Source organism: Lagenorhynchus albirostris, chromosome 7, assembly GCF_949774975.1.
Source record: "Lagenorhynchus albirostris chromosome 7, mLagAlb1.1, whole genome shotgun sequence".
In the NCBI taxonomy this organism is placed as follows: domain Eukaryota; kingdom Metazoa; phylum Chordata; class Mammalia; order Artiodactyla; family Delphinidae; genus Lagenorhynchus; species Lagenorhynchus albirostris.
The window spans coordinates 100,164,450-100,190,297 of NC_083101.1; the positions used below are offsets into that span (position 1 = coordinate 100,164,450).

The following is a 25,848-nucleotide window of genomic DNA, read 5'->3' on the forward strand; positions in this document are numbered from 1 at the left end:
GAAATCTGAAATGCCCGCCGAGGTCTCTCCCCTCCCTGGAACGGCGGGGAGGGCAGCTTTGGGGGGACAAGGCCCCAGCACACTCATCTTTCCGGTTTGGGCAGAGTTGGTGCCGAGCGGTCCTGCCTGCCGCGCTGAGGTCATCGTGGACCCCTCGATTTGCTGGGCCACAGCGTGCTATGACACAAGGGGGAGCTCTGCGCCTGGGGGGAGAGTGGCTGGCTCGGGGTCCACCCTCACTGCACCCCGGGGACCCATGATCTACTTGACTCCCCCTCCCCCAGAGCCTGAGACTTAAGTCTAGGTGTCCCATCTGGTCCTCACACAACCACCGTGGCCCTGACACATTTCACTAAAACACAAGAGCTGAAGAAAGGCTGAGGCCTCTGTTTCTGTGGATTTTCCTGACCTCCTTAGACCGCGGCTCTCGGCAGGAGTTGCCCTTCCTCTGTGGTGTGCGTTGAACGAGGCCCCTGAGGCCACGCCGGACGGGAGGGGCCCAGGAACTCAACGTCCCTGCAGGAGAGCACATGTCAGGGTGCCAAGCTCCCTGACTGCCAACTAGGGAAAGGAGCTCTGCTGCTCAGGGGCTGCGTGCAGAGGCCCAAATGAAACACACATGCAGGTCATAAATCTTTTATTCCAAGTTTCAAGTATGTGTAAGTGTCTGTGGTGACACATGGCGATCGGTAAGTGTCCTCATCACCCAGGACCCTGGTTATAGCACCGTTGAATCAGTTATAGAACTGGAAGGACAGAAAGAGAAGTCACTTACACAGGCGGGCTGCTTTTCTTCTGAGCTATACTTTCAAAGGCCCAGATGCCCAATATGAAATGCCACTAAATTTGTGTTTCAAAGTCTGTGAAAACAGAATATAATAATAGTATCTTGAAAAATAAGAGGACACGGGGGTGTGTGGGGGAGAGAAGTACCAGCTCTGAGCTCACTGAATCAGAAGACGTGTGGCAGCATTATTTATATGTGTGGATAGAATAGAGGCAGTTTGTTTAATTGGAAGAGAAGTCTAGCTACTCCAGTTGGCTGGAAACGACCTAAGAGGAGGAGAAATGGGATTCATCCAGACCTCCTCGGGTTGATCACTCACGTTGCCAGCATGTAACTTGAGAAGAAAATGGCCCCATGTTATCTGTGGTGAGCCAGGCAGGTGGTGAGACTCGGAGTGGACTGTGCTTAGGATGGGACAAGCTGGTGACAACCTGTGCGCTGGGGTCCTGGACAGGATGGCTCTCCGTTGGCACTGCTCCCGCAGCCCCGTGGACAAGCCCCAGCCCCAGAGTCCTTCCCAGCCTGCAGGTGTCAGGAACACGCCTTCCTCGCCTTCCTCCTGAGCCTGGCCGGGGCTGCAGGGGGTCGAGACAGGCGGGCCGGGCTGGATGAAGGGGAGCAGGGCGAGGCTGTCGGTCGTTGGGGAAGATGCACTGTGGCCCAAAGGCAGGAGGTGACCATGTCACTGCTTTACCGCGTGGAGAGCTGGTTATTTATGAGTCCACTGAAGTGTTCAAACTTTTTTTCTGTCTCTTCACTGAAGGAACCACCTGAAGGGTGGGCATCAGGGAGACAAGAGTTTGGCAAACCGGATGCACAGGTCACAGGGTCCCTGGGCCACCACCCTCCTCGGGCGGCCACCTCTATGTGACACCCCCAGGGCAGCGACAGGTGCTGGCCATCTCTAGGGCCAGGCCCATGTCAGCTGCTCTGTCAAAGTCGAGTGAAGGAGCGACTAAATCTAGTGCTTTTCGTTTTCTTCTCCACCGAGAGCGAGGCCATCACTTTTCCCGCTCAGCCTCCCCTTTTGGAACCCAGGTTGTATAACGCGAGGAAAAGCTTCTTTACTGGCAACCAGAAGCCACAGTGGTTGACTAGCTTCTAGCTCTCGACAGGAAAACGATACAGAGCCTGCAAATTGCTGGTGCCCCCATTTTTGAGGTCTCATGCGTAATGAGGTGGTAGCCTCAGCTCCAGCCCTGAAATAGCTTTGGGGTCTATGCTGGGCCGGCCCGGTTTCTGCCCCGTCCTTTCTCCTTAGCCAGAGCTGGCTATGAAAACCCGGTCTCCATCCAGGCCTGTGGTGTCTACAGTGTCCTTCCTGCGTGTGGAAACGCGAGGCTGGCCCCATTCCCTGAAGTCTTCACCCAAGTTAGGAAGCTGCTCTGGCTCCTGGAGAAAGTGGGGCAGCTCTTGCCTGTCTCCTGGAGTTGGGCTGCGGCGTGGGGGGACCTGGCAGGCCTGAGGCGCTGTGCTCCCCAGGAGGGCCCGGGGGCCTTACCTATGTGGCAGTTGTACATCCAGATGCGGTGGCCGTCATAGCGGGTCCTGCACTTCATGATGTTATTGGTGTAGTCGGACTCCGCCACCTCGTAGTTGGGGTTGATGACGACCTGGGGGAGAGTCTGGTTGGAGGGGGTCCCGCCCCGGCCACCCTCCGTCCCAGGCCCAGCTGAGATGCTGAGACCAGGCCTGCCCCCTGCAAGCATGGCCGGTGCTGTGTTCCAGAAGCAGCCCGGTGGGCGCAGAGCTGGTCGGAGATGAGGTCGGGGGGAGGGGGGCGCGCAGAGGAGGGTGAGGCCTGGAGGAGTGAGACCTCCGCGCACCTCTGTCTGTCTCAGTGTAATTCACACACACACACACACACACACACACACACACAGTCATACCCCGTCCTGGGTGCGCTGGGAGGTCTGGTACAGAGGCAGGAGCTGGGGCCTGGGGAGGCCACGGAACGGCTGTTGAAGGCGCCAGAAGGGAGCCGGGGAGTAGGATGTGCTGGGAGGGGTGGGGGCAAGGCCCGGGCGCTGTGGGGAGTTGGAGGGGGGCTGCCCTGGGTGCTGGAGACGACACTGCTCCCGGCGGTGTGACATTGGACATGTCCCTTCTGCTCTCCAGGCCTCGGTTTGCTCTAGGGGACCCCCAAGCCCTTCCCGCTCACCAGTGCAGGGCCTGGGCTCTCGGGGAGACTGGGCCTGCTTGTCCCCCTTCCTCTGCATCATCCTAGGAAAGAGGGCACAGCCCAAAGGAGCAGGGGCAGGAAGACCGTCATTTTGAGGGGGCTTCTGAGAGCGGACAGAAAAGGGGGATTTGGGGTGAGGAACCCAGAGGAGAAAGGGGAGGGAGGGGGAGGGGGAGGGGGAGGGACAGAAGCTGGGCCTGGGGCTGTGGGCGAAGGTATGGAGGACACAATGGAGGCTTTTCCCGAGGGCCCTGCCACATGTGGAAGGGCTGAGAGCCCAGGGAGACAAGGCGGGCAGTGCTGCCCTAGGTCAGTGTGATGGGGGAGGGGTAGCCTGCTAGTTAAGTCACATTCTGTAGGTTTGGGGCCCTCAGGACCTTTCCTTCCAGAAGGGCCTGGATGTGACCCTTTAGTAGGCTGGTTGGGCCCTGCCAGAGCTGCTGTGGGAAACGGGCCAGTGGGAGCCCCCAGCCCTGCATCCTGGCCAGTGCAGGCCATGCTGGGGGCCCCAGGCTACCACCGTGACTCTGTGTCTCTAGGTAAGGCTGGTCAATGTCCCGCTCTGGGGTGACCTTACTTTTCTTTGATCTCTTTTCTACCGGACAACCTTAGCTGTCCCCTGCCCCAGCCCATGTCCAGGATGGACAAACCCCCTGCACCAAGGCCCAGGCAGCCCCTTGCCCATGGACAGCCATGCCCTGAGGGAGCCCACCCAGGTGTCCCTGTGGGGTGACCGTGTGGGTAGTAGGGGCTATCAGGGCCTGCTTGACCCACTTGGGTGCACAGTCCCATCAGACTCTCAGATATATGGTTTCCAATCTCGTGGGGATCACTGGCTTTAGTTCCTTAGACAAAGGACCTGCTGTGGTTTACAACAGCAAAGATGTGGAAGCAACCTAAGTGTTCATCAACAGGTGACTGGATAGAGACGTGGTACATATATACACAATGGACTACTACTCTGCCGGAAAAAAGAATGACATTTTGCAACTTTCCACAACATGGATGGACTTGGTGGGTATTATGCTTAGTGACATAAGTCAGAGAAAGAAAAATACTGCATGTTATCACTTCTATGTAGAATCTAAAAAAATAAAACAAACTAGTGAACATAACAAAAAAGAAAGACCCACAGATACAGAGAGGAAGCTAATGGTTACCAGTGGGGAGAGGGAAGGGGCAAGGCGGGGGTATAAACTACTGTGTATGAAATAAATAAGCTACAAGGAAGGATACATTGTACAGCATGGGGAATCGAGCCAATATTTTCTAATAACTATAAATGGAGTATAAGCTAGAAAAATATTGAATCACTATGTTGGACACCTGAAACTAATGTAATACGGTAAATCAACTATACCTCAATTTTTAAAAACTTGAAAAAAAACCCACAAACAAATGAAAAATAAATAAATTGGCAGTGGCCGTGGCAACCTTATATTGAAAAAAAAAGATCTGCTGTGGATCCAGGAACCTAGTAACCTAGAAACGCATTGAGCCCTGCCTCTGAGACTCTGCGTACAGGTCCCTCCGGATGGAACGCCACCTCCTCCCCGGCCTGGCTTTCTCCTGCCGGGAGAGTACTGGTGCCTGCACTTGGGTCCACGTGGGAATGGAGAGAACCGGTGACTCAGGCCGGGGCTCTCACACGGCTAAAGCTCCACATCTATCACAAGGGACAGTCTTTTCCATGAACAAGCCCCTAATGAGTTAATTTGCTACTTGTCTAGTTTAGGAGTCGAGAACACAGCATACGGAGTCATGTGACCTGGGTTGGCCTGGCTGTGAAATGTGAGTAATGGTAACACTCATCCCTGGGGGATTACATGAGACCATGGGTTCACAGGGTGTAGGCAGGTTCTGGCCCATCACCGATCTTCAAGGAGCCGCAGTTATTAAATAGACGTTGTCAGAATACACGATGCTACACGTCCCCCAGGCAAAGGGACAGCAGACCTCAAGCATACACCACCACGCATGGAGTACGTGCACAGACACAGATATTCAGTTTTTTAAATAGAAAGCACTCTGCTCTTCGGTCGGTCCTCTCCAAGTCTGCGGTTCTGGGCTTGTGGGTGGAAAAACGCTTGGCTGTCTGATTTTCAGTCTCTGAAATTGACCAGGGAAACTTTCAAAACCCCTCTGTGGTCACTTCCCTGCAGGTGTTGGTTCCTCCCAGGACTGTCTATAGGGTGGGGACCGTGACTGGGCCCTGCGCTGGTTGAATGCCCCCTTAGGAAAGCTTTCAATACAGCTTTCTGGTCGCCCACTTGCCACCCAACCATCAAGCTTGAAAGCAAGACGGGTGGGGATGTGGGAAAAATGAGAAGGCGAAACGAAGCCTCCACAGGCAGGAGTGCATCTGTGCCCCAGAAGGGGAGATGGTGGGGATACAGTGCCCCTTGGCCGCTCCACCAGTCAGGGCCCTGGCTGGAGCCTGCAGCTATATGCGGGAAGGTGGGAGGCCAAGCCCTCTTAGTTCCTCCTCAGGGCGGGCCTTCCCCCTGGACAGCGCATGTGGAAGTCCCGGGAAGTCTCCACTCAAACAGTCACTGGAAAGGCTATCTCTAGTCCCTAACAGCCTACCATTATAGATTCATTTCTTTGCATTGAAAATTGCCCCCTCTGCAGATCCTCTCCTATGGGGCAAACGTTTCTGGGAGAGGCAAGTCACAAACACTTGGGAGTGAATGGCTCTTTGTGCGACTGCTTTTAGCCTTAACAGCACAGAGCAAGGCAGGGTGAGGGCGCTGGGAGAGATGGGGTGGAGGTGAAAGTACAGCTCCAAAGGACACAAGAGGTGTAGGTCGCCTTAGAGTCTGTGCACAAATTCCCGGCCTGAGGACCAAATCTGGCCTTCAGATGCATCTTGATTTGCAAGCACCAGGTGTCAACAATTGATGTCTCAGGAGGTCTGCAGTTCCCCACCGGTCTGCATATCTCACATACCTAGGTTACCTGGGTGACAGCGACAGCCTCCGGGCATAGGACTCTGTGCACTTTAGATGGCCTGGCCTCCATGCGTTTTCTGCCTGGGCACCATCAGAAGGAGGCTACCCACCCACTTGCTAAGGCAGAGACACCTCCTCCCATCAGCGGGGGCCCGGAGCCCCTTCTCATGCCCCTCACCTGGAACAGGTAGTCTCCAGGGGGCACGTCGGTGATGTCGACCCACTGGCAGTCGATATCATGGCGGTACATGTCCCAGCAGCCCATGGTGATGCCCTGCTCGCCGAAGTTGGCACACTCATAACTCTTCTGGATGTCTGAAGGCAGGGGCAGAGGGAAGCCCAGTCACCACGCACCCATGACCCCTCTGCCGGAAGAGGCTTCCTCTGCCATCTGTGCCACCCTGCCCACAAAGGGCCCCGAGCAGCCCTGCTGGGTGGGTGACATCCCCAGACCCCACCCTCAGCATCTCTCTGTTCTCCCAGGCCGACAACCTTGGCTCCACCTGGGCTCGGCAGCCCATCCCTTCCGTGCTCTCCTTTTGATGGAATCCCTCCCTCTTTCCCTACCCACAACCCACTGCTCCCTCCTCCACGAAGCCTTCCCTGGCCACTCTGGCCCACCTCGGCCTCTCCAAGGACTATCAGCCTAGGCATGAAGCGTGTGCTTATCTGGGTACGTTTTTGGTGTTTATTGTTGAGCTTGATGCTGGGGTCATCTTGTCTCCCTCTGGGGAATCTGCACTTGGATGTGGACTCAGGTCTGGCTTGTTTCTCTGACCCTTCCTGGGTCAGTCCATTGTCTGGCATATGGCAGGTGCTCAAAACCCATCTGCTGTGTGACTTCCTGGTATGTCAGGGGCCACGTCAACCACTGACAATTCGCACCCATTTATCGAGAGGCTGCCTCATCTGGGCGCTACTCTAAGCTCCGGCCATGCTGACAAGGGTCATCGAGTCTCCCCTGGGAGAGCCTGGTCAGGCCAGGATGGCAGGTGCGCGCACAGGTGGTCACGGAGCAGGCGTGGCAGCTGACTAGGGGTGTGAGCGCGGTGCTGCCTCTGCCTGGGGCAGTCGAGAGGGTCTGGGAACCTCAGAGTGAGGGTTTAACTTGAACCTGGAGGTAAGAACCAGTGTGGCGGGGCACTTGTGTTGGGACCCAGGGAGAAAAGGCTGTAGCAGCCAGAGTGGGAGGGGACTGCGTGTCAGGTTCAAGGGTTTGGGCCTTACCCGGGAGGCCACGTGGACCCACCAGTGCCCGTCAGCATAACTCTGGGGACCCAGATGCCTTTATAGCCAGGCTTTGCCTAACCCCCAGCCCCCGGCTATAGTCATGGGATCCCCACTGAGGAAGGTCGCGGGGAGAGTCAGCAGTGGCCAGGGTGACACAGAGACCTGTGCCCGGCCTCGGCTTCCAGCCGGGTGAGTGCACGTGAGTCCCTCCGAAACTTCCCAGCACCATCTTGCCCCGCCAGAGATACCTCCTTCACATTCTGTGTCCTCCAAGCAGAAGCTGGCCTTGTGGCCCTCTGCCACCTTGGTACCATTGAGGTTTAGCAGGTCGTAGTGGGTGAACACCTCCATGCTGTGGTAGTGCCTGGGGGCGAGAGAGGGGGCCTGGATGTCAGTCTCTGGAGTGACGGCCGCCTGCAAGCGATGGCCCAGCTGGCGATTTCCCACTGGGGGCACCATGGGCAGAGCAGTGTGGTCCAAAGTGGCGGCCAGCGGGAGAGGAGTGGGCAGCAACAGGGCATTAGGAAAGGGGGGGTGGAGCTAATAACCATGGTGCTTATGTGGGCTCTGGAGGGACACAGCCCACTCACCTCCCCAGGCCTCAGTTCTCTCATCACCTAAGTGGGAATAATGACACACGTAATGCACAGGATGTCGTGGAGAATAGTAAGATGGACTGATGAGCAGAGGGCCCGGCATCAATAATAAGCTCAATAAATTAGGACATTTTCAGTAAATGTGTGTAACATCTTCCGGGGTGCTAAAGCGGCTATCACAGCCCATGCCTACTTGAGACATTTTCTGCAGACAAATGCAAGTCACTCTTCCCTGTCTTTTGAAAACTTTTAAGGTGGGAGTGTGGTCGGGAGGGAGGGAGGGAGACTATAGAGGGGGAGGAGGGGTGGGAAGGGCAGGTGCTGATGAGTGGGACCCACGCATGCCCTGAACCAGGCGACGGAGGCCGAAGTCTGTGCTCCTGGCATCGAGTAAATAAAAAAGGAGGCGAAAAGAGGGCTCATAGGCCCTGTGGGAGGGAGTGGACGGCAGGCACATCCTGCGGGCCCTGGAAAGGAGTAGAGGGGGAGAGAGTCTGTACACCCCCGTGGCTCTTCCCTCGGCTGAGTGTTTACCTAATGGTGTGCCAATCGGTCACTTGGCAGGAATTGAGAACAGATGCAGATTCTTGGAAAGGCCTGTGTTTGGTGCAGAATAAACAAGGGAAACAGCTGCCGCATGTTGCCCTGGGGCCTTCCTAAAGCTCTCGGTGGCCAGGCCCGTCCTAAGCTGCTACACATGTATCACAAGCGGCTGCAACGCACTTATCTCTATCATTACAGGGACATTTGGAAAATGGGGAAAAACTGAGGAACAAGGTACCAAGGCTCGGGGAACAGAATCACATGTTTCATTTCCATGCGAGCTGAGTTCCCTCTGCAGGAAAGAGGGAATGATAGCGTGATCCCCCATCAGGGGTTCTGTAAGGATGCCGTAGGAGAAATCACAGAAATACCTAACACGGGGCTTGGAACAGAGCAGCACTTAGTACCTGTCAACTCTCTGCTTACTGCTACTACTCCCAGGAGTGATCGAGTCGTGTTTAATTACTGCCACCACCACTACCATGGCTACGATTATCCCCAGGCCCGGACAGCAGCTTCCCCGCCTCCCGGGCCTCAGGTGGTTGGCGTCAGGCGCCCCCCCCCCGCTGGATCGGGAGCAGAAGAGGACAGAGGGAAGAGGGGAATTGAAAGGATAGGTTTTCAGGGGCTTCCCTGGTGGCGCAGTGGTTGAGAGTCCGCCTGCCGATGCAGGGGACGCGGGTTCGTGCCCCGGTCCGGGAAGATCCCACATGCCGCGGAGCGGCTGGGCCCGTGAGCCGTGGCCGCTGAGCCTGCGCTCCGCAACGGGAGAGGCCACAACAGTGGCCGCAGAAAAAAAAAAAAAAGGACAGGTTTTCAGAGAGGAAATCAGAGGCTCTTTTCCCTTCTTCCTGTGTTGGGCTTGCGCTAAAAAAAATGTCAGAAGTTCCTAAGTTGGGCTTTTCCCAGGTCACTCATGTTTCTGGGTAAAAGAATGCTGAGCCAGGGGCCCACAGGGAACGGTCACAAGGATGCATTTTGTGGCAGTTGAAGGGATGACTCTGAAAGAGTCTATTTTGGCTTCTTGAAGGAACAAGGTGAGACATGAGGTCTGACTCATCGCCTAAAACATGTCTGCCTCTTTCAGAGACGGGTTTATGTTGTCATGTTTACCGGCTGGAAAGACTGAAGAGGAATAGGTTTACGTTCCGTTGTCTAAACAAAATTCAGACAGAGTCCACAGATGGACTCTTGTAAGGCTGACCTTCTCCCGCTCCCCTGGCTTCCTGCAGACTCGATTTAAGAGTCGTCTTCCTCAGCTCCTCAGTTTTTCCCCTGTGGATATCAGGAGGGAAGCAGCTGGTTTGGAGCCTCCCCATGCTAGCTAGCTGAGGTCCGGGAGCCTCTGTGCTTTACCGCTGGGGCAAACGTGGACATCAGCCCCGGGGCCACGTTTCCCTCCCAGCTGGTTGGCTGTGGAGCCCAGGGGCACCCACCTTCCACCACCCACACACACATCCCAGGGGGTATGGATCGTGGCTGCTGGGAAGGTGATCAGGAGAAATTTCCTCTTTTCAGGCTGAGTGTCCTGAACTTTGGAAGTCTAAGAGGGGGCCTGATCCGTGGGATAAAGATAGGGAAACTCCGATTTGCAAAGAAATTCCAGAAGTCTAAGGAGGGAGAGAACACCTGACACTAGAGGGAGGTCATCGTAATCTGGATGAGGAAGGACAGCTTTCTACCGTGAGACTGCAGATCACGTATTCTAGGACACGGTACTAGCCGAGGCAGGAGGTGCTGGGTGGACACGTGGATGACACAGCTAGTCCAGAGCAAGAAGGGAGGTTTGGGTATATTCTGTTACCCTAGGTCATCTCGGGCCCAAACAAAACTTTCGATCTGAGCATCAGTGTGCGTTGTAGAGATGTTTCACTCTTTTTCGTTTCCCACACCAGCCACGAGTCTTCCGGTGCCTCCAGGATGGAGAGTCGTGGCCGGCACTCAGTCATGGTTGGGAAAAGGCTCCCATCCCATTTCAGAGAAATCTGGGGGTGTGTTCCAGCCTCAGGAGGTGTGGCCACAAAGGGCAGGGTCCCTTCTGCTTGCTCTGCCCCGCCCTCCTCATGTGCTAGGCAGCCCCTGGCTGGAACAAAGCCCCACGGGTAGGATGAGGGCCTAAAATTGGCTCACAGAGGCCGCACCGAATCTGTGGGGCTCTGACCTGATACGGGGGCTGCTCCGCACACGGTAGGGGGTGGGGCGGAATGAAGGAAAGTCCCCCCTTTGTACCCGGGCCATCCCTGACCGGAGGGCTGGTACCTGTGCTGGCTGTCACCTCCCTGCCACTCCAGCTCCCAGCTCCTCTCCCGGGCTTCCCCAAGATGTGAGGGGCAGGGAGACTGAGCCCTGGGACAGAGCAGGGGCTGAGAGCCAGGAGACGCCGGGTTGCTCTGTGCCCAGCTGTCAAAGCTGTGGCATCGTGTGCCAGGGGAGCAGGTGTGGTCCCACTCCCTGGGACACAAGAAGCAGGACGGGGACCCCCATCCCGGGCCCAGAAGGGAGAGAATACCTGACACTAGAGGGCTTGTGCTAAAAAAAATCATCAACCAAGGGCCAGGTATATGAGAGAGAATGGTGCAGGGCGTTTCCCTCTAGGTCTGGCTGGGGAGGAGACTCCTAAGGGGGCCGTTCTTTGTTTCATCTTAGGGCTGTCAAAGAACATAGCTCTGTTCCTCATCATCGTATCAAGTAAACTGGGAGCTATCGTTTTCCCCATACACACTACTCTGAGCCAGGGTTCTTTTTTTTTTTTTTTTTTTTCTTTTGCGGTACGCGGGCCTCTCACTGTTGTGGCCTCTCCCGTTGCGGAGCACAGGCTCCGGACGCGCAGGCTCAGCGGCCATGGCTCACGGGCCCAGCCGCTCCGCCACATGTGGGATCTTCCCGGACCGGGGCACGAACCCGTGTCCCCTGCATCGGCAGGCGGACTCTCAACCACTGTGCCACCAGGGAAGCCCTGAGCCAGGGTTCTTAATTCTGGCTCCACAGATGGGCTTCAGCATCTGTAAATCTGCTGAAATAGGACATTAAATCGAGAAATAATTTTTTTGAGTGGAGGACGGGCCAGCTTTCATCACACTCCCAAAGAGACCCAACGGAGATTCGGGCCAGGATTCCTGTTGAAAGGTCCTCCCTGCAGCTCTGGAGGCCAGGGGTGGAGAGTTTCTTAAACCCTCTGGGGCCCTTATGGTCAGAGGTTCTCAGCCATGGTCCAGGAGGTCCAGGCCTGAAGGAACATATGCTTAGCCAGTATGTTCTTTCCCACCCGTCCCTCCCAAACCATTGATTGCAACATCTATAAACAAAGAAAGAAAACAGAACACAGGAAAAGCTGGGGTAGGGGTGGGGAGGACGGGGTCAGGGTTCCTGGAGCACCAGATGAGAAGAAACACTTCCATGACGTCGCCACGTGTATTCTTAGGGAAAAGACCATTCCTTGGAGGGCAAGCCTAGGTCACAGGGAGACTCCTACCATGTGATGTCTGGGGGGAGTGCCACATGCAGGGCAGAGATGCAATTACCCTCTACTTGTAGGCCCACAGGGCAGCACTTCCGCCATGTATTCTCTGAAGGAAATCAGGCACCCATATGTCATGGCTTTAATTTTACTCTCTGACTTCCTCCCTGCAGAAGACCTCCATGCTTCCATATAAAGATCAAAACTTTTTTGGCTAATTAGGACTTTTAGGACATACGGATAGTAATTACAGTTGACCATTGAACAATGCCGAGGTTAGGGGCACGGGGCCCCTGTGAAGTTGAAAATCCAAGTACTGCTATCACTGCCTCAGAAACAAAGGAGTTGATAAATGACTCACCCGAGGGCAGGAAGCTGAAACCGTTTGGATAGATTCGGGACTCAAGCTCTAATTCTTTTGATTCCACGTATTGTAATCTCTAATCAGACATAAACTTTTCCCCACACTGAGTTAATTTAAAAGCTGTATAGGGTTTCCCTGGTGGCGCAGTGGTTAGGAAACTGCTTGCCAACTCAGGGGACACGGGTTCGAGCCCGGTTCGGGAAGATCCCACATGTCGTGGAGCAACTAAGCCCATGCGCCACAACTACTGAGCCTGTGCTCTAGAGCCCGTGAGCCACAACTACCGAGCCCGCGTGCCACAACTACTGAAGCCCACGCACCTAGAGCCCGTGCTCTGCAATAAGAGAAGCCACCGCAGTGGCTTGCCTGCACACTGCAACGAAGAGTAGCCCCTGCTCGCCGCAACTAGAGGAAGCCCATGTGCAGCAACGAAGACCCAACGCAGCCCAAAATAAATAAATTAAATAAATTATTTTAAAAAAGCTGTATAATGAAAATGCATATAGTGAGGTACAATATGTATCGAAAACAATCCACGTGTAAGTGGACCCGTGCAGTTCAAACCCGTGTTGTTCAAGGGTCAACTATAAAGGAATATCAGCTCCCCTGAGTCCTACCATACTCCTTTTATTTATTTATTTATTTGGCTGTGCCTGGTCTTAGTTGTGGCGTCCGGGATCTTTAGTTGTGACATGCATGTGGGATCTTCCCCGACCAGGGATTGAACCCGGGCCCCCAGCATTGGGAGCACAGAGTCTTGGCTACTGGACCACCAGGGAAGCCCTCCACAGTCCTGTCTTTTGAAATGGGTTAAACAACTCTATCCCCAAACAGATTCGAATGTGACTAGGCCATAAGTTATGACATGAAAAAGCCGCACAACACAGATTTCTGATGAAGATTGGGCGGAGGTACCAGGCAGAACGCAGGCTTGGGAGTCAGAGAGGCCCCGAGTCGGGGTCCCTGCTCCACGACTTCACCTGGGGCTAGTCCCATGAACGCAGAGCCGCCGTTTCCAGACTCAGGAAAACGAGGGTCCCCTGCTCTGGCACTTAGAAGGGGCTCAGTAGATGTTAGTTCATACGTCCCTAACTGTGATCATCACATCTTAGAGCTGGAAGGATGCCTGGTGGTCAGCCAGACCGGGGCCTCTCAGACTGCTGTGCACACAGTCCCCTGGTGACCTGTTAACACGCAGATTCTGCTGTGAGTCAGCCAAGGACACTGGATTCAGCACTGACTGCAGAGGCTGCCAGCCCGCCGGCCCCGCTCTGAGAAGCAGGGACCTGGTGCACAAGCTCCTGATTCTGAGCACAGAGACCACACTCCCCGTGCCCAAGTCTGTGGCCCCTCACCGTGGGGGGCGGGGCGTGGCTGCCGGGTTGAATGGCAGGGGTCTCCCTCCCTTCATTTTCAAAACTGTACTCACTCTGCTCCCTCTACCTGCCCAGCTCAGGTCTGAGCAGAAAATGAGAACCATTACCGGCAGCCGGTTCAGGATTAGGGTAGGAATCAAGGCAAAGGGACAGAAAGAAGGGGGAAGGCAGGGAGATGAACAGGGAGGCTTCTGTTGGCTCCAGCTAGGGCTGGCTCTGGGATTGCACTCTGTTCTTGTCCACGATTTATAGAGCACTGGGAACAGAGCCACAGACTGAGGGCTGGAAGGGCTATTAGCAGTCCCGGCTGACGTGGCCCAGCTGGCCTGACATCATGCAACTGGTCAGAGGCACAGCCTCATGACTCCTGGCCTAGAACTCCTGTCTCCACACCCACCGCCTTCGTAGAGATGTTTAAAATTTATACTGGTACTTAAAGTACACTCCTAAACGAATTCAGAATCCAACAACTGCAAAACCCCAAGCACCCTGCAGAGCACGAACTTGCTGTGGACACACTTGAAAACTGTCGACTGAGGGTCAATGGAGGGGCACGGGGTTCTCAAAACAAAGTTTGTCTCCAAACGGTAGAGACTTTGGAGCCAAGAGAGAGAGCGGACTCGGGGAAGAGGAGGTGGGCCAGGGCCCCCCGGGAAGAGAGAATGGCATCTGCAAATGTGGGAGCCCAGGGAGCCATCCCTCCAGCTGGGGAGAACCCTGCCCCCGGGACCGTGGGGCCCCTCGGCTCTCCCTAAGTGACCCTGTGATTCTGAACCCCATCTGGGTGCCTCGGGCTGGCGCAGCCTATGGCGCTGGCCGGGAGGGTTCACCTGTGGCAGTCATGCCAGATCCACGCGTGGCGGCCGTTCTTGGGTCGGAAGTCAGACTGGCCATTGTTGTGGATCTGGGAGGAGAAGCGCAAGAGCCGCCGGTAGCCCGTGGTGGGGTTGGTGTTTGCGGCCGAGGCCGCGAGGCAGTTCTCCTCCATGGCGCACTGAAGCATGAACATGGGCCGGTCCTCCAGGTAGGTGCTCTGCTGCACGATCTCTGCGTTGAGGACCAGGTCGGGGGCAGCTGGGAAGGCAGACACAGGATTCAGACAAGGCCAGAGACCCCTCACCCCTTCCTGAGTAGGTTCCTTCTGATTCCTGAGCTGGCACTAGCCTCCATCCCTGCTCGAGCCTCACTGTCTAGAACTGGCTCCTGGTGTCCCCCCTCCGGGTCACCTTCCTTGTGGATCGCTGCCCCCAATTCCTCTCCCCCTTCTCTTGAGAGTCCTCCTGGACGCCTCTGCAGATCCCAGTGCATGTACGCAAAATATGGACAGTTGTTCAACGTGGGTAATGGGTGCACGAGGCTTCGTTATATTATTTTCTCTCCTTTTGAGTGGCTTGAGATTTTCCATAATAAAAAGCATTACAAAAACAATGAAATTGTGCTATGCAGAGAGAGAACACTCTTGGTCTGATTCTTCTGGGAATGATACAAATGTATTTTCCACCATGTGTAATACTGTATGTAGATTTATAGTCTGCTAATACTGTTTCCCTTAAAACAGAACTTGACATATTCCTTTGTTAATAAATATCCATTACCACATTCATTTCACAGCTCCATAATATTTACTTCATAACCCTATCCCATACTTTTAGATACAAGGGTTGCCTGAAACCTTCCAGTTAAAGATGAAGCTGTGATAAACATCCTGTAGCAAATCTGTGTATGTAACTTTATTTCCTTAGAATATATTTCTATAAATGAACCTGCTGGGGGGCAGGGTTGCATACTTTCAAGGCTCTGATGTATATCAGGTTCTACCAGTTTCCACTCGCACTCGTTGCTCTACATGAGAGTTCTCCCCCAGGTACCTCTTTTAAAACAAGCTTGGGGACTTCCCTGGTGGTGCAGTGGTTAAGAATCCACCTGCCAGTGCAGGGGACATGGGTTTGATCCCTGGTCTGGGAAGATCCCACACACCGCAGAGCAACTAAGCCCGTGTGCCACAACTACTGAGCCTGAGCTCTAGAGCCTGCGAGCCACAACTACTGAGACGGTGCGCCACAACTACTGAAGCCCGCGCGCCTAGAGCCTGTGCTCCGCAACAAGAGAAGCCACTGCAATGAGAAGCCCACACACTGCAACGAACAGTAGCTGCCGCTCGCCGCAACTAGAGAAAGCCCGCGTGCAGCAACGAAGACCCAATGCAGCCAAAAATAAATAAAATAAATTAATTAAAAAACAAAACAAAACAAGCCTGACTTACTCAATTAGTGCATTGCACATAGCAGGTGTTACAAAAAAAAAAATCACCAATGGCTATAATCTATGTTTGCTAAACAATTGTATTAGAAGGATTAGCTTCTTTACCAAAGGATTAACTAAATTTTTCCTTTAAAAGTGAGACTGTATTGACCAAAGGATTAACTGTAAGTTTCCCTTTAAAAGTGAGATTGCATTGAACATTTCTAGTGTACTTCAATTCACAAAAATGTTGTATGTGAACCATTTACAAGACCCATCCATCTTTTATTTCCTGACAGGTTGCTTGTAAATTTCTGAAGTGGGTGTCATCTGTGAGCTTGGCTGCGCTCAAGTTCACCAATGCCCAGACCACTCCTCGCTCGTCTGCATCTCCTTCCCATGGTCCCCAGGCTGCACGTGGAGCCCAGTAGATTCTCAGTGATGGGGCCCCGCCGCCTCTAGAGAGCAAACCTACCTGCAGGGACTGGGTGTGGAACCGCAAGGGAGTGAAAGGGCACTCCAATGGGATGAGGGGTAGGGAGGCTCCCATCTGCTGAGAACGATTTCCTCTTGGAGGGCACAGACCGGGATGCAGCATTGCGGGCCCTGTGTCCTAGACACACTTTTTTTTTTTTTTTTTGCGGTACGCGGGCCTCTCCCTGTTGTGGCCTCTCCCGTTGCGGAGCACAGGCTCCGGACGCGCAGGCTCAGCGGCCATGGCTCACAGGCCCAGCCGCTCTGCGACATGTGGAATCTTCCCGGACCGGGGCACGAACCCGTGTCCCCTGCATCGGCAGGCGGACTCTCAACCACTGCGCCACCAGGGAAGCCCGGCACCTTTTCTGAGGGTGTTGTGGTCTCTTATTCATTGTCTGTACACTAGTCAGTACTCACTGGACAGCCCCTCAGCTTCCCTCTGAGCTGGGCAGAGGGGTCTCCACCGGCCCCTCCTCTTTCCGAGAGGAGGCCAGCCCTCCCTCCAGCTCAGGAGTCTTACGGTAACATGGCCTAACTTAGCCGGTAGCTGGCTTTCAGCACCTGCCATGGAATGGGGCCTTGACCTCCCTAACGCCCAAAACATCCTCCAGAAGCTCACCCGAGGCGTGCGCTCATCCACCCGTCTATCAAGTATTACAGCGAGCACTGCGCTAGCCTCTCTGGACAGTGCTAACAAGGAAGATCTTAGATTACGGCAGGAGAGACAGACAGAGCACATATCAATTACTTCATTATAATTGTGACCAGAGCTCGAAGGAGAAATACGTGGCGTTTTGGGAATTATAGCAGGCGACCCAGTCTGGGGAGAGGGGTCAGGAAAGACTTCCTTGGAGGCCGTTGCATTTTAGTTGTTCCATGGAGGATGAGCAGAGGTTAGAGGGAACTGATCTGAGATGCTAATCTCAGTAGCACATGCCAGGCCCCTGAGGCACGAAGGAGGACCAAGGCCTGCGTGTACTGAGGAGGGGTGGGCAGGGAAGGCGGCTTGATATGAGGCTGGACAACACGTGCCTATGCAAGACCCTGCGTTCACTGAAGTCGGTGGGAAAGCTTGGACGGGGCTGGAACATGAGGCAGCACAAGCGGGGGACAAGCACTGACCCTGGCTTCAGGGAAGGGAAGCAATGGGAGGTCCCAGGGAGGAGCTTCTGTGGTAACACGGTGTACAGGATGGACAGTGGGATGCAAGAAGGTAAAGGGAGTTGAGAAACTCTGGAAAGGTAAAAATCCAGATGGCTCGACTCTGGGGGGTATGATGAGGAAGACAGAGTGATATCAGGGAGAACTTCCAGGTTTAGGATGTAGTTGGTTGGATGAGAAAAAGTAATTACAAAAGGTTGCCTGAAGAATATACTTTCTCTTTCTGAATAAAGTACTAAGCCAGATCAGTGTTCCTGGCCCCAATAACTTTTGCCCCTCTGCAGACTCTGACTGATACCTTCAGTCCAAGCTGAGGGGTTCTCTGAGCAATAGCCCTATGAAAGTCAGTTTTTGCCTGCCGTGAGGATATGGCGGGCATTGTTGATCTCATAACTCTCAGTCTCATAATGAGAAGTTCCTTTTGATCTCAGTATCTAGAATAGTGGACTTCTCTTTGACTCATGGGTTTGTTTCTACTGCATACTGTGAATTATATTAATGACCAGGTTTCCCTCTTCCCTTTGGCTGCTAGGAAGCTCACTGTATAATTACAATAGTAAATGTATATGAGTCTATAGCAGTAAATGTATAGGACTGTATAGTACATTATTTTTTATTAACCTCTCTCGGCACCATTTTGAGCCACTACCTTTTTGCCAATACCTACTTTTTTAAAAATCTGCTTTAATCTTATGCCACCTTGAATTTTATTTAGGTTTACATTATCTTAATTTCCTTTTGGAAAAAATGATATATTATAAACATAAATAAATCATTAAGCTAAGAAAAGTCTCCTGATGAGGGTAAGACCCCTTTGCTTGGATGCTCTCCCCTTGGAGGGCTGGTAAGGGTGGTCACTTCACTCTCTCCTCTCAGACAGGATGCGACAGCTTATGACGTCTGCCCAGAGAAGCTCGCACTGGAGTTGAGAGTCCTGCCTTACAAGGGTTAGGAGATGTTGAGTGGGTCTAAAAGGGGTTGATGGGAGAAGTGACTGAGTTCAAGTTTAATCTTCTCCCTAGTTCTCCGTGATGGTTAACAACAGTGCATCACTGTTCCTTAAGTGCTTGCATTTGTTGTCACAACAACAATCTAATTTCCAGTTTCTAGGAAAAACAACAAAGACTGTGGATGACAGCCGTTAACTAACTTTGCCAAGATCAGCTAATAGTGGCAGGCAGGGTCTGGTCTGGAGTTCTCTGGCCAGACTCCAGGCCTCTCCTACCTCCCAGATTCACAAGGGAATCATATGATAAGGCAAGGACGGGGGGGATCCAGAGAATAACATGCCTGCAGTGCTGTCAATGGGTCCTCTCAGCATGGAAGGGAACATACTGAGATGGTCATTCTGAATCCTGGCTGGGGTGGGGGAGGGGTGGGGGAGGAGTGGGATGGGCTTCCCTTCTATATTGTCAAGTTCTCTAGGATTCCCAGGGAGTCACCAGGAGGCTGAATCACCCCCAGGGTGTGAAAACAGGCAGGAAATGATCTTTCTTTTTCTTTTGGCCACACCGCACACAGCATGCGGGATCTTAGTTCCCTGACCAGGGATCGAACCCGTGCCCCTTGCATTGGGAGCATGGAGTCTTAACCACTGAACCGCCAGGGAAGTCCCAGGAAATTATGTATGGAGCAGGGCAGAAGGAAGGAAGCTGACACTCATCGAGCACTTAGCGTGTGCTTCACCTGTTAACCCAGAAGCATGTTCCCCAGAAGAACAAGTTCTTAGTCACTAAATTCGCCTAAGGCCACTTAAATAATCTACAGTGACCCGGCCTTTGAACCCAAGGCTCCCAGACTCCCAAGTCCTCCCTCCTGCCTTCCTCTCCACTGTCATCAGGCAAGATTCCAGGGTGCGGGTGCGGGTAGTTCCTCTTGACCCCGACTCTTCCACTTAACACGAATCCATCTCTGCTTTCCTCTTTTGCTCGGCTCATAACAGATGCCTCAGAGCCTTGCAAGGAATCATCAGTGAGACTCTGATCCCCTACTGGAGCCTGGCAGGGAGGGTGGGCTATGACACCCAGGAGCTCTCACTTTCTGAGCAGGCAACTCCAGCCCCGTGCTGTACCCCGCCCTCGGGGCAGGCCACGTCCTCTCCATCGTGGCGGCAGTGCGCCAGGGACAGCTCTGTTCCTGAGCACTTCACTCCGCTCATGACCACCTTGTTGGCGTTGATATTTCCGTGCCAATACCAGGTCTCCTGGATGAATCAACAACAACAACAAAATGGGCGGTACGTCACCTAGAATTGTCATTTTCCCATATTCTATCAAATTTCAGCCTCACAAAAGTCCCAAGCCTTTACGATCCCATTATTCAGTGGAGACAGCCAAGGCACAAAGAGTCACTTACCCAAGTCATGCAGGCTGTTGGTGGCGGTGCGAGTGAGACCCTCACACTGGATTCTGCCCCTCCCCCCTTCTGGAAAGCACGGCTAAGGGTATGTTCAATGCTGTGTATCAGGAATGGCAGCTCATGCTGCCCACTCCCTCTCCCTGAGCCCGGGGCAGACATTACTAATCAATCACAGCACTCTCCTCTAAGCCTGACTGTGCTCTCAGAATCCTTCTCAACACAGCTCCAGGAATACACTACCAATTGATCAGAATTGGCAGGAGAGAAGAAATCTATTCACATATGTCAATAGTTAGTTCCACGTTCATAAATCTCATTGGTTCTGTTTCTCTAAAGAACCTGACTACACACCCTTATCCTCTAGAGAGAAAACTGGGGCCTCGGGAAGGGATAGGGCTTGCAATCAGGGGCAGATTTGGGACTGATATCAGGGGCAGGCCCGTTCACAGCCTCAGCTGTGAGGCCCAGGTGTCTTAGGAACGAGCCAACGGGGAACAAAAACAGTTGGACAGCCACTCTGTTGTAATGGGCACTGTTTTTCGACTCTCCTTGAAGAACCGGAGAGCACCCTAGCTTGTCATAAGCAGTATTAGCAGAAACATTACATGGCCCTGCGAAGCCAGGCTCCCAGAGGGCCCCGGGTACCAGAGGCCTGCCCCTTCTGGATGCCCAGCACCTGCCCTGGGCCCTGGGCAGCCCCCAGCAGGCAGTCAGGCTCAGCAAGGCTGCCCGAGTTCTCCCACGTCCCTTCCTAAGAAACCCCTTTCCCGAGCAGGCCACCTGGGCACAGAGGCTGAAATCAGGGTTAGCAAAGCAGGATGGGGGAGCTTCAGACATTTTCTTGTTCTGGGAGAAGCTGAAGGAGAGTGTTTAGAGCCAGGATATTGAGGACCTGGGACTCTTCATTCCATGTCACGGGGAGGCATAGTAGGGTGGCCGCTTTGCCCCAGATCACTGCGCAGCCGGCTGGTAGGGCTCCGGTTGGGAACAGACCCGGAGCCTCCTGGCTCCTGCTTCTCCGGCCCCCAGCCTCTTTCTGACAATGTTCTCCCATAGGATGGGGTCCAGAAAGCAATGATTTTGTCTTTCTTCTGATAGGGGGCAGGAGCTTAACTGCCCTCAGCTGAGTCCCTCTCTTTAAGGAAGGGCCGGTGGGGAGGAGGGTGCAGTGGCTGTGAAAGGGCCCTGGACAAGGCTTGGGGATTTACCAGCCAACCAAGGAGAGGATGCCTGGACGTCGACACCGGGGGGAAGCATGTTCTGGGTGAGCTAAGGCGTCTGGGGTGTTGGGCTGGGTGGTCTTCACTGCCCCACAGGACTGAGTGGCTTCTGTCTGCAAAAGGCTTCTGTCTGCAAAAGGATGGCCCGGGAGGAGCCCTTGGCATAGTGTGAATCCCGGCACGCAGAGCTGAGACCGTGAAACCAGAGTCCAGAGAGCACGTGACCCACCCAAGGACTCAGGGCTGTGGAGAGCAGCGTGGGAGCCGGGATAAGGCTCTTCCTCTGAGTCCATGGCTCTCTGTCTCCTGGGGCTCATGGAAGATGGGGACTGACGAGAGATGGGCAGGATCAGACTGGATGGAGGGTTCAAGGCCCTCAAGGATTTCTCACCTGGAAGGCGTTGCTGGCAAACCCCAGGCCCAGCTGCCGGCAGACCACCATGGCCTCCACGATGCCCCAGTTCTCGCCGCACACTGTCCCCCACACGAGGGACCCGTTCCTCTCCACCAGCACCTCCACTCGGCCCTCATAGGGGTTTCGGCCCCCGTTCAGGCGCAGCTGTGGAGAGAAAGGAAGGCAAGATTGCCACGAGGGGAAGGCAGGCTGATGCCCCTCCGTACTGCCCTCAGTCCCCATTTCCCCAAGGCAGGGGGTCCTGCCTGCGACACAGATCCCACAGCATCGCTGAGAGCCTACTGTGTGCCGCAGGCATCGTGCCCAGCATGGTCTTCTGTATTCGGCCCCCCTCCCCCACCACACCACAGGCATCCTGGGGTCCTAGAAGCCTGTGCAGCTGGGGAGGCCCACTGATCCCTCTGAACAGCACAGCAGAATCTGCTTCTGCTGCCCATGTGCCCACCAGGGGGGCTGCTCTTAGATCAGACACTTGGAAGGTTGCCGCCAGAGGCCTTAAAACGGTAGAATCCCCTGACTCTTTCCTGGACCCTTTTCTCCTCGCCACACCTCCTGCCCCCGGGTTCCAGATCCTGAGGCCATCTCCTCCCACAGCGTCCCCCGCTGTCCTCCCCCGCAGAACTCTCTTCTGAGACCCATACAGCCAGCTGCCTGTCCCACCGGGCACCTCGGAGACCCTAGATCTAACTTGTCCTCTTTTCTCTCTCCACCTAAAGCTGTGCTCTACCTCCCCCTCGTTCCCTATTTCAGCTAAAGCCACTACCATCTGTCCCAGGGGCAGCACGCCGTGTAGCGTGAAAGCAGGCATCACAATATGTAAATGATAGGACACAGCTTTAGGTGGAGGTTAGGTTTAGGTTTTACGTGTGCCCATAAAACCATATATACAAAAATAGGCAGAGGGATGGGTTTGGACTGCAAGCTGTAGTTTGCCGATCCCGAACCTATTCCGTTAGACAAGCCAGAAACCTGGGTGCAATCCTCAGCATCGCCTTCTCTCTCATCCCTCCACATCCCGTCAGAATCTTCCTCCGTAGATTTTATCTCCCAAGTCTCTCTCCGACATGCCCTCCTCCCTCCAGCTCCATCCATCCTTACCCTCTCGTCCCAGGCACCATCACCTCTCACCTGAACCAGCCCTCCCCACCTCCTGTTGCCTCTCCTCTTGCTTCACTGACCCATTCTCCACGCAGAGGCCAGAGTGACATTTGAAAAACACCCAAGCGCATTCCTCCCCTAGAACACGTCCATGGTTTCCCATTGCTCCACTACTCCCCTCTGCATCCTAATCACGTGTCTCTCTCCTCCCTGTTCTCTGACCTCCAAGGGCACGGCCTTCTTTCAGTTTCCATGGCTACCTAACTTTCTTGACCATGTCACACCGTAAGTCTCATTTCACACTGAAGCCTATTATATACAGAGGCCCTTTGGCCTGGCTGGTCCCACTCATCTTTCCAATCCTAGACCCAACGGCGCTTCCCTCCGATGGGGTTCAGTGCCCACTTACACAGTCTATCACTCCCTCTACATCTCCTTCCTAGCATTCTTGACAATTATAGTCAAGCTAATTCACAATTTAACGTCTGTCTCCTCCACTAGATTTTAAGTGCCAAAGAGCAGAGCTGTATTTGTCTGGTTTACTGGATGATCAATAACTAAGACAGCACCTCCCACATGTTAGGTGTATGCCAAGACTATTTTTGGAATGGATGAATACACGATCAGTCTTACGGAGTGAAAGCGTGGACCAACTTAAGTGAGCTCAAGCAGGGAGATCTGGAATTTGGGGAAGGGTTCTGAAACTGCAGCCTTTCATCCAGATACCTTACCCTGCTTTCCTTTATGCTTCTAACAATTCATTCCTTTGAGATAAGGTATAACACTTCCAGGAATCCTCAGCTGTTTGTTTGCCCGTCCTTAGCAACGGCACGACACCTCAGTCACAGGTCGTAATTCTTACGGACTTAGGGGCTGGGAGGGTCACTGAGGTCAGCCGACAGACAAGCCGAGGGCAGACATGATACTCGATCTACCTGCCACGGTTGTTGAGCGGATGCATAAATGAGGTAGTTCATGTAAAGTGCTCAAACAGGGCCTGGCACCAAGTGAGTGCCAAGAACTATCAGACATCCTCACAGCAATGATCATCGTTAGGGTGGGAGTCCCAGCAGAAAGCAAGCCTCTCTTCAGGGGAGCTAGAAGAGGTCAGAGCAGGCAGGAAGGGGGCTGGCCTTCGGGAGGCAGACATTTGTCTTCCTGGGTAGCTCTGGGCTGAAGGAAACCCCGATGAAGCTGGACACTGGACACTGGATATGCACTGTACATCAGCCATGACTAACATATCTTTGGATCTATGTAAAAACACAAACAGGTAAGATGGGAAGAGCCATCAAGAAAGTCCTAGAAGAAGGGCTTCCCTGGTGGCGCAGTGGTTGAGAGTCCGCCTGCCGATGCAGGGGACACGGGTTCGTGCCCCGGTCCGGGAAGATCCCACATGCCGCGGAGCGGCTGGGCCCGTGAGCCATGGCCGCTGAGCCTGCGCGCCCGGAGCCTGTGCTCCGCAGCGGGAGAGGCCACAACAGTGAGAGGCCCGCATTAAAAAAAAAAAAAAAAAAGGAAGTCCTAGAAGGGCCTGAAGTTCAGCAGGGGGCAAGTCACCCAGCTCCAACATGCAGGGGAAGGCCAGCAGCCCTTGGGCAGGGTGCGCCTTCAACCCATCCGGGATGTCTCTAGAGGTAACTTCAAGCCATCCCCTCTGCTTATTTGAGTGCTAATACAGGCCTGTATTGTACCATATACTTCCTTTATGTGCTAACTGAACTCTGCCGGTAATGCTGGCACCTTCTGAGAGATGAAATGAATTGTGCGTGGTTCACAGGATCCATTCATTCATCCGGTATTTATTGAGCGTTTACTATATGACAGGCCCAGTGCTCAGCGCTGGGAAATTCACAGGCAGACTTTCAGAGCGCTTATCGTGTCTCTAGAGGCCCTGTGCAAGCCCTTTATGGACATTCGGTCCTCACAGCACCCCTAGGAGGCAGCAGTACCATGTCATCCAAATTTCACAGATAAGAAAGGAGAGTCTCAGATACAGTGTCTCTTAACCATCATGCTAGACCACCTCCAAACCATGCACGTAAGCCCCCTTCTCCAGGGGTGCCTTTGTCCCAAAGCAGGGACCACCAAGCCAGAACTGGGGACCGACTCACAGTCAGGACGGAGAATGGAGCACTGCTGCTGGGAGGTTGGGGCTCTGAAGCCTGGGCTTATGTTCTGAGGCTTTTCCTGTCCACTGGGGTCAGACTGAGCCCTGAGGTTTAGGATACTCACTAAGGCACCCAATTTTGTGCCTTGTGCAAACCATCTCCGGTCGCCTCTGAGTCGCTACAGCCTTGGCAAGGAGCGGTCTGCCAGCCCCCCACGCGTGTCCCCTCTCCCCACCCGCCTGGCGCCCTGAGTCTCCGGCCTCCTGGCCCGAGGACACTCTGTGTCCTGGATAGACAGACAGTGGGGACTGTGATGGCGACCGCAGGCCTCTCCTCTCGGCCTCAGGCTGAGCCCTCTAACAGCTTGTGTCCTGATTGAGGAGCCTTGAGCCTCCCTTCTCTTTGGGAGGTCCAAGTCCTTTCCCCTTTCCCTCGGTGTGCTTTCTAGAATCTCACCGCCGAGCCTGGTGACGCTGCAGGCCGGCACATGGATGCACCCTGGGGAGGTGGAGGCCATGAGTGAGGACCCCTCCCGTGGGCCAGGTTGGCACTGAAGTTCGGAACGCCAGTGGGCAGGGATGATTAAAAGCAGAATGACGATCGGTTCAAGATGTCGGAGTAGAAGGACGTGCTCTCACTCCCTCTCGCGAGAGCACCGGAATCACAACTAACTGCTGAACAATCATCGACAGGAAGACACTGGAACTCACCAAAAAAGATACCCCATATCCAAAGACAAAGGAGAAGCCACAATGAGATGGTAGGAGGGGCACAATCACAATAAAATCAAATCCCCTAACTGCTGGGTGGGTGACTCACAAACTGGAGAACAATTCCACAGAAGTCCACCCACTGGAGTGAAGGTTCTGAGCCCAATGTCAGGCTTCCCAACCCGGGGGTCCGGCAATGGGAGGAGGAATTCCTAGGGATTCAGACTTCAAAGTCTAGTGGGACTTGATTGCAGGACTTTGACAGGACTGGGGGAAACAGAGACTTCACTCTTGGAGGGCACACACAAAGCAGTGTGTGCATCGGGACCCAGGGGAAGGAGCAGTGACCCCATAGGAGACTGAACCAGACCTACCTGCTAGTGTTGGAGGGTCTCCTACAGAGGCGGTGTCGGGGGGGGTGGCTGTGTCTCACTCTGAGGACAAGGACACTGCCAGCAGAAGATTTGGGAAGTACTCCTTGGCGTGAGTCCTCCCAGAGTCCACCATTAGCCCCACCAAAGAGCTGTGTAGGCTCCAGTGTTGGGTCACCTCAGGCCAAACAACCAACAGG

At 54.1% G+C, this 25,848-nt stretch overlaps 1 protein-coding gene across 3 annotated transcripts in view; it reads right to left on the bottom strand.

The window, feature by feature from the left end:
• Positions 1-622: 622 nt before the first annotated feature.
• Positions 623-25,848, bottom strand: part of LOXL2 (lysyl oxidase like 2) — a 102,110-nt gene continuing 76,884 nt past the window's right edge. For all 3 annotated transcript variants that reach the window (XM_060155664.1, XM_060155666.1, XM_060155667.1), the window contains 7 exons: positions 21,335-21,502; positions 19,403-19,568; positions 14,317-14,560; positions 7,399-7,514; positions 6,099-6,235; positions 2,289-2,400; positions 623-1,557 (listed from right to left, as the gene is read on the bottom strand). In XM_060155664.1, the coding sequence (XP_060011647.1) occupies positions 1,478-1,557; positions 2,289-2,400; positions 6,099-6,235; positions 7,399-7,514; positions 14,317-14,560; positions 19,403-19,568; positions 21,335-21,502 (1,023 nt within the window). In that variant the 3' untranslated portion in view covers positions 623-1,477. The remainder of the gene's footprint in view (positions 1,558-2,288; positions 2,401-6,098; positions 6,236-7,398; positions 7,515-14,316; positions 14,561-19,402; positions 19,569-21,334; positions 21,503-25,848) is intronic.